Genomic DNA, 13,586 nt, shown 5'->3' with positions numbered 1-13,586 from the left:
CCAGTCACTGTGGTCGTCCCAGGTGATATGGTTTTGCTGTGTCCCCACCCAAAGTCTCATCTCAAATTGTAAAAATCCCCACGTGTCAAGGGTGGGACCAGGCAGACATAATTGAATCATAGGGATGGTTCCCCCATGTTGTTCTCATGATAGTGAGCGGGTTTTCACAAGATCTGATGGTTTTATAAGGGGCTTCCCCCTTCACTCGGCCCTCATTCTCTTTCCTGCAGCCATGTAAAGGAGGACATGTTTGCTTCCCCTACGATTGTAAGTTTCCTGAGGCCTCCCCAACCATGCTGAACTATGAGTCAGTCAAACCTCTTTCCTTTATAAATTGCCCAGTCTCGGGCAGTTCTTTATAACAGCGGGACAGTGGACTAATACACCAGGGGTCATCCCAGCTTCTCAGCTCTCCAGGATTGGCTGAGGCCTCCTTTGATCCACTCATATTCAACCTCTCCCTCTGCCCAGCTCTCTCTCCCTTCCTTCCTTCCTTCCTTCCTTTTTCCTTCCTTCCCTCCTTCCTTCCTTCCTTCCTTCCTTCCTTCCTTCCTTCCTTCCTTCCTTCCTTCCTTCCTTCCTTCCTTCTTCCTTCCTTCCTTCCTTCCTCAAGCACTGATCACCGGTGAACTGCCTGATAAACCTCTCTTGCCTCAGAGTCACTCCCAGGGAGCCCAGCCTGCTACAGGAATGCCAATGCCTCTTTCCGGAAATCTCTCCTCCACCCCTTCCTCCACCTGTTAGAATCCAGTCATCAATCAGCTCAATCGCCACTTTTTCCAGGAAATCCCCTGGGACTGTTCCTCCTTCCCATTCAGCCACCGTCCCGTCACAATTCACTTCCATAAGACTCCTGTGTATTCTCCCTAGGACTTACCTTATGATTACACATGGATTGTTGTTTATTTGATAAGTGTCTGAATCCTGCGTTAGCCTACAGGCTCCTCTGGGACAGAAACAGTGCTAGTTTTGTTCACCCCATATCCTCAGGGCCCTCACTGCCTGGCATGCAGTAGGTAATCAGGAGACATCTGTCCCACGAACAAGGTCCCTGCAGGTGACAAGGGTGAGGCTCTGACTCAGGTGGTAATTCCTGACCAATGAAGGTTCAATGAAGGCGCTGGAGGTTAGTGCTTCAATATAGGAATTTGGGAGGTGACATAGTTCAGTCCCTAACATCCTCCTAGGCAAGATGCTAAGCTTCCTGCTAACAAGGAAGGTGTGTCTTCAGATGGTTTTTATGCCTCTCACCCTGTTTGGAATGCTGCTAAGTGGAGAAGTGGATCCACGAAGACTTGTGTCATTAAACCTCAACAAGAGGGCCAAGGATGTGTGAATCATGTTTAAGAGACATGCCTGTCATCCCTGCTCTCTCAGATAGCATCCCCATGGAGACCGAATCCCTCTTGTGGGGAAGACCCTTCTTCAAAGGTGAGATTTTTCTTCTCACTGAAAACATGCCACTTTAACAACCCTCTTCCCCATGCCTCTCAGGCCAGGAATCCCGTGTCTCTATCCAGCTGGACACGGGCCGTCTCATCTGGCCACCACCTCCCCACCATGCCCTGCCCTGGGCTTGGCCCCGACACAAATGCCTTGTTTTTGTTTCTTTGTACACAGGTTCTGGGGAGGCCCGGCCAGGGCTGAGGACTCAGCACCTCTCATAATGGGAGGTCAAACGAAATGAAAACCCACCTCGCTTGCCCCATCATCTGAATTCCTACATTGGCTATGACATGGCTAAGGGGAAAATATTGGATTTATTTTTATGAGTTACTCATAACCCTAAGGCCCTGAAGAGGAACCGTGCGAAGTGAATCCATTCAGAAGGTTGGAAAGGTCACAGCTAACTTGTAAAAATAAATCCAATATTTTTCGCTCTGTCTTATTAGATTTATATGATGCAGACTCCGAGAGAGGTTTGGCTTTTTTTTTTTGTTTTGGTTGTTTTTTTAATGGTCATTTTCCAGTGCTGTTTAGAGCATTTCTTCCGAGCCTTAACCAAACAGCCATTCCATTGCCGATCATCCAGTTGCATGGCAGTTTCTTGATTTAAAATAAAAATTTTTGAAATAAGTACATGGACGTTACCCCATCTCCCTTCCATCATTTCATCTCTACAGGAAGCAGCATCACCATTTCAGGTCCTAAAGTAGCCAAGCATGGAGGCTGGAAATAGCTGGAAACAGTTCATGGGCAATGCTAACGGCAAGTTCAAAAATTCACTTTTCATCTAAAAAAAAAAAAACCCAAAAAACAAAAACCAACCTCAGCAGTGTAGGATCAAATGAACCCACTGTCATCTCTTAAGAAACAAACTGTGCTCCCCACACGTTCTGCCTCGAGGTCCCCGGGCCGGTTCTGCTCAGCCAGGGCCTCTCATGAGGATGAGGGGGCATCGGTCACGCGAGGATCCGTGGAGGAGAGATTGTGGGGAGACATCAGTGAAGGTCCTTCCCAACTCCAGGATCCTTGCTTAAGCCCACTCCCTCTTTTCCCTCTCCTTCCTCTTTGTCCAAACATTTATTTTCTGTCGCAACAGTTTGACATTGAATTATCATCATTTTCCACACCTGAACCCAGCCTCCTTTCTGTATTCGTTTGCTCAGGCTGAACAAAGGACCACAGACTGCGTGGCTTAAACAACAGAAATTTATTTTTTCACAGTTCTGGAGGCCAGAAGTCCAAGATCAAGGTGTCCACGAGGCTGGTTTCTTCTGAGGCCTCTCTCCTGGCTTGCAGGCGGCCACTTTCCCAATGTGTTTTCATGTGGCTATTTTTTTTTTTTATCTTAGTGCATGCACACGCCTGGCATCTAAATTTTCTCTTCTCATAAAGACTCCAGGGTGACTGGATGAGCACCTACGCTAAAGAGCTCATTTTAAATTGATCACCTCTTTAAAGACCTTATTTCCAAATACAGTCTCATTCATAGTCATTCGGAGGCACTGGAGGTTAGGGCTTCGATATAGAAATTTGGGAGGGGACACAGTTCAGCCCCTAACATCGTCCCAGGCTGGATGCTACGCTTTCTGCTAATGAGGGGGGTGTGTCTTCGGGGGGTTTTTATGCCTCTCACTGTGTTTGGAATGTTGCTAAGTGGAGAAGTGGATCCACGAGGACTTGGGTCCTTAAACCTCAACAAGAGGGCCAAGGATGCGTGAATCATGTTTAAAAGACGTGCCTATCATCCCTGCTATCTCAGAGATGCATTTCCTATTTTATTTGTGTGCACAAGTCCACAAACATCACCTCTCTTGGATCACCTTTCTCTACCTACGAAGCCACTTTGGGCAGAAAAAGAAGTAACGGGATTAACTGTGATTTTCATCTGCCACTTATGAGTGGTGGAAACACTGATAGTCCCCATGGTTTGTGGTGTTTTGACCTCTCTAAAATGTCACATCACTGCGTGTTCTCAGGAGAAAAGCCATTAGTCTCTACTCTGAAATTCCAAGGCCACTCCAGCCTGCGATGAATAACCAAAGCCAGCCAGACGGCCCGACCTGGGCTGCACGTGTCTCAGCTCACCTGGAAAGAATGCGGGTAGTAATGTCAGCAAACTCTCTGCCAGGCACTCATCTCCCGGCCTTCTGAAGGATTCAATGAAAAGATTAGAGTAGCCTTGTCAGGACAGGTGGCTTGGAGGAAAGTGGGTTTCTGTGTTCCTACAACATATATTTTCCAGTGTTTCGAATTCTTACCATTGTAAGCTTTTTTTCTCTCAGGGATAGGTCTTTTTGTAAGTCAAGAAAGCTGATCTCCACGCCACTGCATTCCAGCCTGGGCGACAGAGCGAGACTCCGTCTCAAAAAAAAACACAAAAAGGAAAAAAAGAAAGTTGGTCTCAGAACTGAGTGCATTGGCTCACACCTGTAATCCCAGTGCTTTGGGAGGCCAAGGAAGGAGGATGGCTTGAGGCCAGGAATTCAAGACCAGCCTGGGAAACATAATGAGACTTCATCTCTACAAAAATAAAATAGAATAAATTATTAAAATAACTAAAAATTTTAAAAATCAAAGAAAAAATATATATGTGTGTGTGTGTGTATATATATATAACTATATATATAAATAAGCTGGGCATGGTGGCACGTGCCTGCAGTCCCAGCTAGTCAGGAGGCTGAGGCAGGAGGATCACTGGAGCCCAGGAGTTTGAGGCTGCAGTGAGCTATGATCACACCACTGCACTCCAGACTGGGTGACAGAGCAAGAATCTCTGAAAAAAAAAAAAAGAAAGCTGACGTTTGCTCTGTGTGACTTTAAAGGTGCCATTAAAGCCACTCCTTTGACTTAAGGAACTGTTTCTCAAAGTGGGCTCAAAGGAACACTAGGTTCACATAAATCAATATCTTGGGGGCAGTAGGAAGAGTTCTTTAAGACAAGGAAGGAGTTACATCTTTCTTTTATGCCTTGTTTTCCCAGATCCTAGCACGAAGCCTGCCGCATAGTCTATTCAATGAATCTACATAGAATGATGGTTTACATGGCCAGATATGCTTGGGAAACACCAGATAAAAGCCAAAATTAAGTCAGCTTTCTTACTTTGGGCTTTCTCAGAGCTTTAGTCAACGAACATACTTTACGAAATGTTGAGAAAAGGAACTGCTCTGCGAATGTATTTGTTTGGATCTAAAATTCTGAAATGCAGTTAACCAGCAGCTTGAGGTCATCTTGTTCTATGGTAGAGTAGTTTAATAGATTCAAGAGCTTCATCCACTGTGCTGAAGGACACTAAAGGGGAATTGAAGGAGCATAAACCCGATATAAATGGCCTTTGGGGTGACTGGAGGAGCAGCTGTCCAGACATGAAACCTGGAGGTTTTGGAAACCCGGACATCTTGAAGCCCACTGGAGGGAAATGCTGATTGAAGGACCTGCCTCTAGAAGGTACCCGAGTCAAGGCATTTTGGTTACATCAGGGATGGAAAAGACAAAGGTGTGTAAAGACAAAGGAGATGCTCCAGAGGAAGTCGAGTTGCACGGGTTTGTCACCAGGTCCCCAGCAGAGCAGCAGATGTCCAGGGTCATGGGGACAGAGGACAAACAGGAGAGGAGCCAGCAGAACTGAGCACTGAGGCCCGGCAAAGCCACAAAGGTGGGTGAGGAGTGAGGAGTCGGGGGTTCCCAGAGAACCCCGAAGACAGTGGTACATATTCAGTCATGTCCAAGTGCGACCCTGCTCCCCGATGCCACTAAATAGACACCACCTAATCATCAAGCAGCTAAGTCCATTCCTCTCATTCTGGAAAACAGAGGCAGAGACAGAGGCTGAAGAGCTCCAGTTTCTCCGAGCTTCAATTTAGCCCTCCCTTTGATGAGCTGCCGCCACGGTGTGCACAAAACGAGTGCAATTTAAAACTCAGGAAACTCGGCTTTCAATAATTCCCCGCTAGGTTTCCGTCTGCTGAAGAGTAAATAACACAACTGCTACAAACGCTGGAAGCAAAATCTCCAATAACAGCTCCATGCTTATGATAACTTTCCCAATTTTCTGCAATCTCCACCGCTTCTCTCTTGACTTGGGTCTGTATCAGATTTTTTTCTTTTCTTTATTGAACATCTGCCTTGGGAGCCACTGTCACAAAAAGTAATAAACACATCAATCCAAAAGAAAAGGAGAGGATTGAGCAGTTCAAACTACTTAACCAATCAAATTGGCAGCTGGCAGAATGAAATGGAGGGGTGAGAGCTAAGAGACCCACTTTCTGGAGAATGTTGCTAATGATGGTACCCACCCGTGGGGGACGAGGTACCCAAACTGCACGGGGCTTCCTAATAAGTTAATTACAGTTTCTAACACTAATTATAGACTTCAACCTTTGTTGAGATTTCAAGCCCTGGGATTAATTTGTAAGTCATTCATTCAGCTGAAACTTGACAGCTCTTGCTGCTTCTAAAATATAAAGGAACAAGGGAAAGAACTGCCTTAGAATTAAAAAATTCCTTTCCTTAAAACAAAAACCTAAACAATCATGATGCCTTTTCCACTTATTACCCGTGGACTCGGAAAACGTGAACCGCAGACAGCAATCATTACGTTCCGTGTCCCTGAAGTTCTCCCCCTGACTCCCCACCTAAAGAACAACAACAAAAAATTATGCCTGAAAGGGAAACAAAGCAATTTATGTTTTCTGGTTATCATCCTGGAAATAGCCAAAGATTACTTGCATACCGAACAGACGAAATCAAATCTTTCACTACTGCTTAAAAAAAAAAATCCTATTACAAATTACATTTAACTCAGGTGTGTATAGTTTGCCAGTTCTTATCCAGTTGTAAATTAGACCAGGGTTGCCTGTTGGGAGGGAAAAGTGGCTTTTGAAACATGTCTTATTGACTGGGTATAAATTACCTGCAGCAGATTTGTGAAGCAAATTTGAAGCAAGAGATGGCTCCAGGCAACATTGTATTGATTGTAGATTGATATTCCGCTGATTTTAAGGTGAGAAATAAAGATTGTTTTAGCAGCAATTTAATTAACAAATCATTGCACAAATGCTAAGAATATTGTGTTGTCTAATACAGGGATTTAAGCTTTAAAAAAAACAATTATCTGGGAAATGCTTAGCTTCACATGTAGATTAATTGTCTTTACTTATCACTCTAAGTCTCTCTGTGAATTCACATAAAACAAAATAATGGTTATGAGCACCCTGCTCATTTTTCTTGAGCCATGAGAAGTGAGGTTTTCCCTCCTCCTCAAAGCAATAAACACACTTGTCTTCAGCACTGGCAAAAATTGAGTTATGCTGTTTTTAGCAGAGCCCTTGGAAGCTGGAATGAGTAGGGAGGCCTGACTGTCAAGCCAGCTCTGTCCCCAAGCTGTCAAGTGACCTTGGGCAGATCATTTTCCCCATCCCCAGTTTCTTCACGGTTTAGATCACCCCTAAAGTAATGGTGTGCTGGCGAATGTTTAGCAACCAGCTCTAGAGAGGGGAGTCCTGATTTGTAGCATCTGCTAATTGCCGTGGTGTAAATACTGTGACTGTAACTGATTTCAAGCTACCAATCTGACATTACTGAATGCATAGTTGGGAAGAGATGCTGCAAGCCACCTCGAACCAGCCCCAGCTGACCACTGCCTCTAAGATCCTCCAAGGTTCAAGAGTTGCATGGGTTTATAAATGTAATTTAAATTTAAGTTTAAATGCACATACAGAGAAGAGAATTACACCTCTTTTTTGTAATTCAGAAGTTATTTTAGAACCTTCCAATGTAACAGGATTATAAAAATGAATATTAATACGATTTCTCATCAATACCAAGTCCAGAATATCCAGATTTTTCTCATTTTGTTTCTTAAAAAAAAGCAATAGGAAAATCATCTAATACGGAGATAATGTCTATAAGTGTTTCCAGAAGTCCTCCAATGAACTGCTTTTTCAAAAATTATCACTTTTTTTCTTACTATTAAAGTACTGCATGTGTATTGAAGATAATGCAGGCAAATTCGGAAAACTAATATAAAGGAAAATGTCTAAATTTCTGTAATTACCTCATCCAGAAATTAACGTATTGGCATATTGTTGTACAGTTATTTCTCTCTCCTCTCTTTCTCTCTTTCCCTCTCTCTGTCTTTCATGCACACACACACACTCATACACTCTTATGAATTTTTTTGCTTGTTTTGTTTTTGTTTTGTTTTGGGGTTTTTTTGTTTTTGTTTTTGAGACATAGTCTCACTCTGTCACCCAGGCTGGAATGCAATAGCACCATCTCAGTTTACTGCAACCTCCGCCTCCCGGGTTCAAGCAATTCTCCTGCCTCAGCCACCTGAGTAGCTGGGATGAGAGGCACTCACCACCACACCCAGCTAATTTTTGTATTTTTAGTAGAGACAGGGTTTCACCATGTTGGCCAGGCTGGTCTTGAACTCCTGATCTCAGATGATCCGCCCACCTCGGCCTCCCAAAGTGCTGGGATTACAGGTGTGAGCCACCGCGCCTGGCCATGAATATTATTTTTTTTCAATGGGATCAAACACGGTTTTGTGACTCTATTTGCTAAACAATGAAAATATTACCATTTCATTAAATATTCCTACATTATTTTTAGGGGCTGCAAGACCAAGCCTTATTTGAGCAATCGATCACTCAATCAATCATTCTTCTTGTCTATTTACAGTTTTTTGGGCCCCTTGTCTATTTACAGTTTTATGTTAATGTAAGACAACTCTGCCTCCAGCATCACGGATCAACTGTACACAGTCGCAATTACTGCTGATGGATCAGTTGCAAGAACAGGAGTTGCTGTATCTGTTAATGTACTTTTTTAAAAAAGATTAAACTTTTCGTGGAAAGAAACTGGTTATGAATATCTTTGTATGAGATCAGAGACTACCTGTAATCTAGGGACAGGCCCAGCATCGATTGAGTGACATTATAAGTTTTATTTTGTGTCTCCCACAAGGCAATGAAAACCCAGTAAGGGTTGGTTGTTGTCATCCTATCGGTCAAATACCACTGCTCTTCTTAAGAGTGATCTGAGCGTGGCAGAGAGGGGTGCAGAAGAGCAGATCAAGATCCCTGTCAATTTCAGAGCAGCCTACCCAGAAGCAAGTGGAGAAGACCTTGACAAAAACCCACAGGACTATCCTTGCTCAGAGGGAGATGGCAGGAAGAGCCAGGGCTCCTGCTACATGGACAGAAAAAGCTCCCTACACCTTAGGAGGGCCCACAGATCTGCAGAAGGAGGTTGCCTGATGGGCGGTAGAAAACATTCTCTTGCCATACAGACTTACAGCAGGAAATAGACACAGCCTTAGGAAACTTCTGATTTGCCTTTTCAACAATATTCAAGAAGACATTGAATCCAGAAACTAGAGCAAGCAGGGTAAGAAAGAAACCATCTGAGATAAGGGGAGAGTGAATGGAGAGAAAACACAATTGATTAATTAAAAACCCTCATATGAACAGCAGGTTGGAGACTGCAGAAAACCAATTTAATGAGGTAAAAGACAAATTCAAGACATTTTCCATTATACACATGGGAAAGTTTGATAGATACTGATTTATAGTGATAGAGAAAAATGATCAAAGACACGTGAAAAACGTAAAGGTTGTCTTTAGCAGAACAAAAATGGGGTCTGTCACTCTAAATTATTTTTTAATAAAAGGAAGGAAGAAAACATAGTTCATATTTTTTAAAAAGGAATGAAGGGAAATCAAATAAGCCTAAAAATCAAAACAAAACCATAGAAAACCAAACATTACTGTCACCATACATGGATTAACTATTAAATACAAACCCATACAAATGAGTTAACCCTGTTAAATTCAGGGAGTCTCAAATAAAGTAAAAAAAAAACACCGCTATTTAGGTAGATAACCCTAAAACAAAAGGATTCAAGAGTAAGAATAGAGACTATTTGGATAATATAAGGTCATATGTTTATATATTATATATAATATTATTATATAATATGCTATTATATATTATATAATTTGTGATCATATAATATATATATTTGTGATCATATATGTTATATAATTTGTGATAATACAATATTATATAATAATATGCTATCATATTAGGTAATAATATAATAATATTTATGTATCAAATTATATCCCATACAAAGAAGACTATATTTTAAAAATTATTCATAGACTATTTACCCAAAAAATTATCTTTTACGTTCTAAGGATGACCTTAATACATTCAGAAAGAACTATATAACTCCAGAGAGGTGGTTTTAACATGGAGAATTGAGTCCGACAGTTATCGCCCCCTAATTTCCAAAATTATATAGAAAAGACATCTAAGAATAAAAAACAGTCTGTAACTATCCTTGAAAACTGAAAAGACTACAACTAATGGACCCCAAATTTTAAAGTACTTCTGGAAGCTGAAGAAGTAGAAATGAAAAATAATCCAAGGAGTGACAAAGAGTCCATTTTCAATGCCAGACATAGAGGAACCCTGAGAAGGATCTGGAAACTCAAGGAACCTAGGAGAACCCCCAATCCCAGAAGGGCAGGGTTTAGTATGCAGATGGCCTGGGCAGCTCATAGGGTGCTCAGGCATAATCCTCTTTGGCTTTGATCCTGGCTCTTCCAGATGACAAACCAGCTACTACGAGTGGATGGGAACAGTCACCTGGGTGAAAGCCATGTGCTCTTCCTGGCCTGTGATGCTTTCGGTGGCCCCTGGACACTGGTCCCTTGCCCTGAAGATGGTGCATTACTCAGCATCAGAAAGTGCTGGGCTAGTCTCAGCACAGTATTATACAAATTAGAACGTCATCTGGCAAAGACCCACAGAAAAGTTATCCAGAAAGAGATTTTTTTCAGAGCAAGATTTTGCCACAGTCTCCATATGAAAAATGCAACATATTATCTGTCTTAGTCCATTCCAGTTGCTGTCACAAAAATGCCATAAATGTATACACAAGAGATATTTGTTTCTCACAGCTCTGGAGGCTGGGAAGTCCAAGATGAACACGGATTTGGCATCTGGTAAAGAGCTCGTTTCCTCATAGACAGGGCCTTCTAATACAGTCCTCACAAGGTGGAGGGTCAAGGCAGCTCTCTGTGGCCTCTATTATAAGGAGACAAATCCCATTCAGGAGGGTGGGGTCCCCATGATTTAGTCACCTCCCAAAGCTCACCTTGGTGATTCGGTTTTCAACATATGCATTTGATAGGGAGGAGCAGGACACAAACTTTCAGACCATAGCATTATCAGATTCCGAAGTGCTCAGTTTCAGAAATTTTTTCTTTAAAAGTTGGAGGTGGGAGGTGGGAACTGGAAGCCAAGTCACATCTTCAGTTTGAAAAAGAGGCTAATCCAGTATTCTCATCTCCTTTTTGGCTTTTTTGTTTTGTTGTGTTTTGTTGCTCTATGTTTTTTCAGGAAAAAAAAAATAATCATGAAATCTGGGGATATTCTTTTAGTTGTTTTCCAAATTCAAATTGAACAAAAATAATATATTCTAATGTTTTACAAAATACTTTGAGACATACATCTCATAATCGCCTCAAACGAACCCTTTTAATCAGGTAACCTGAGTATTATTATACCCATTTAACAGATGACGGAGGGGAAAACAGGTTCAGAACCTCCGAGTCCAGGTCCCGTGTTCTTGCTCTTCACCAACAGCCACAAAACCTTGACCTGATTAATTGACAAACTTTTTGAAGGAAGAGTCCTGGCCATGTTCATGGGAGCTGAGATGGTTCTAAAAGAGTGAACATCACTAATAGGAGCAGCTATTACACATGAACTTTTCTGCTGAGAGCATGCCCTGATCTTTGACTCATTCTTCTCTTTTAGTAAATGGAAGAGGATTCCGAGCTTCCACAGCTCTGTCCAGCCCCTTCCCAGGGAGCCTGCCTCCCTGTCCACTCATGGGAGCTGAGAGGGGGTGCACCAGGCAGCCTATCCCTCAAGCAGGGGCCGCCAGAGTGACTTCACAGGCGGAGGAGCCGAGAGCCAGGCAGGCAAAGGCCACCGAAAGCGAGGGCATCTGCCCCTCTACTCCGGATGAGGTCTCAGAACCTTTCCCACGTGACATGCCCGTGGCTGAGGACAAGGCTCTCTGAACTCCGGAGTTAGTTGGCTTTTTCAGTCCCAGGCTTGGTACCAAGATTTATGTTCCTAGTGTGACCACACTCACCATCCATCACGATTAGTTACAATAAAATCTCTCTTCGTGTTTTTAAAAGCCCTTCGAGTTACATTCCATTATGCAGTTAACATCTCGCAGATGGCCGGGCCATTGTTCAATCAGGGAACCATTTTCTGATCTCTGAAAAGGAAGGCGGGGGACTAGCGCTTGACCTTCCCAGAGGCCCTTGAGATCCTGAGCCTGGAGTCGAGAAGAGAAAACAAAGAAGGGGGCCCCTGTTCTCCTGCCAAGAACTTGGTGGTTGGACTGAAATGAGTGGATGGACAAAACAGAAGGGCTTGGGTTAACTGCCTTTTTCTTGAGGGAAGTTAACCTGGACACCCTCCGGTCTCAAGAACGCCTGGTCTGTGTTCTCTGAAACAGTTTAACCGCATAGGATCGCCCCTCTGGGGCACACTGTTCTCAGGCGGGCCCAGGCCTGATGCATTCAATTAACATTTGATCCAAACGCTGCTGGGAACTCAGATGACAAAAGGTGAAAGGATGATTACGGACATGGACATCGCCCCCAAACTTGCTGCTCCAAACCTCCTGTCTCTACCTCCCACCCAGGTCCGTATGAGCCCTGTATTAAGCCCCTCCCCCTACCGCTGTTCACCTGGTGGCCTGGGCCCTGCGGTAAATTTTGTTGCTGCTCCTAAATAATCACTGCCCTCCCTGTGGGAGGATCCCACGTCTCTGCTCACTGCCCTGCGGCTTGCCATGCATCCTGTGGGAAGAGTTTGCAGTCCTTCCCCTTGACATCTGCTTTAGCCAAAGGCATATGAATGGACGTGATGTAGGCAGAAGCTTTTTCTTTTTCTCTCTCCCTCCTTCCTTCCTTCCTTCCTTCCTTTCTTTCTTTTTCTTTCTTTCTTTCTCTTTCTTTTTCTTTTTTTCTTTCTTTCTTTCTTTCTTTTTCTTTCTTTCTTTCTTTTCTTTCTCTTTCTCTCTTCTTTCTCTTTCTTTCTTATTTATTTATTTCTTCTTTTTCTTTCTTTCTCTTTCTTTCTCTCTCTTTCTTTCTTCTTTTTTCTTTCTTTCATCTTTTTTTCTTTTGTCTCACTCTGTTGCTCAGGCTGGAATGCAGTGGCACAATCAATACAATAGCTCACTGCAGCTTTGAACTCCTGGACTCAAACAATACCCTCATCTCAACCTCCCAAGTAGCTGGGACTGCAGGCATGCACCACTAAGCCAGACTATTATTATTATTATTATTATTATTATTATTATTATTATTGTAGAGATGGGGTCCTGCTATGTCACTCAGGCTGTTCTCAAACTCCTGGGCTCAAGTAATCTTCCCACTTCAGCCTCCCAAAGTGCTGGGATTACAGGTACGAGCCATCACGCCCAGCTGGCAGAAGCTTTCCGAGCCATTGTATGTTTCTGCCAGTTCTCTTCCTGTCTTTCAGTCTACCCAGAATAGAAGCTGCTCCTTCTGGCTGAATCCTGGAATGAAAAAGACGTGGAGCAGGTGCCACATGCAGCCCACAGCGAGCGGTAGCTGACATGTGATCTCAGTGAGAAATGAAGCTTTGTGTTACAAGCTACTCAGGGTTTTGTTACTGCAGCAGAACTTAACCAAATCTGAAGAATTTGGGCGCCACAGTGGGGGCTCATCCCTCACACCTTCTTTCCTTCAGCTTCCACACCAATCTAGACTATCCTGCCATCTCTAGCACCAAACTTTATCTAAATCCATTCACTTTCCCATCCCTGCTGTCCCGCCAGCTCCTGGACCACTTCTGTACTCTGCTCCGAGTTCACTTTCCATCTTTTCTCCACTCAGCAGCTGGACTGGGTTGCAAACAGGGAAAATCTGATGATGCTACTCCCCAGCTTAAGCCCCCAAGACTCCCCATAGTTGTTAAGAGAAAATCTCAGCCCCTCGCCCCGTGCACGGCCTCCATTGACCAAGCTCTCCTGCACGTCTCATCTCTGCAGCTTGCACTTCTCCCCACGACGCTCA

The 13,586-nt window shown here is 43.4% G+C and overlaps 1 protein-coding gene across 4 annotated transcripts in view; it reads right to left on the bottom strand.

The window, feature by feature from the left end:
• Nucleotides 1–5,457: 5,457 nt before the first annotated feature.
• Nucleotides 5,458–13,586, bottom strand: part of LOC105494095 (FTO alpha-ketoglutarate dependent dioxygenase) — a 445,404-nt gene continuing 437,275 nt past the window's right edge. For 3 of the 4 annotated variants that reach the window (XM_071084538.1, XM_011762204.3, XM_071084541.1), the window contains 2 exons: nt 6,356–6,434; nt 5,951–6,077 (listed from right to left, as the gene is read on the bottom strand). In XM_071084538.1, the coding sequence (XP_070940639.1) occupies nt 5,966–6,077; nt 6,356–6,434 (191 nt within the window). In that variant the 3' untranslated portion in view covers nt 5,951–5,965. Of the gene's footprint in view, nt 5,579–5,950; nt 6,078–6,355; nt 6,435–13,586 lie in introns of those variants that run through there. The other variant, XM_071084539.1, reaches the window with a different exon arrangement.

This window comes from Macaca nemestrina, chromosome 18, assembly GCF_043159975.1.
Source record: "Macaca nemestrina isolate mMacNem1 chromosome 18, mMacNem.hap1, whole genome shotgun sequence".
NCBI lineage: Eukaryota > Metazoa > Chordata > Mammalia > Primates > Cercopithecidae > Macaca > Macaca nemestrina.
The sequence above is the reverse complement of the archived record's forward strand: the minus strand, read 5'-3'. Positions and strand labels throughout refer to the sequence as shown.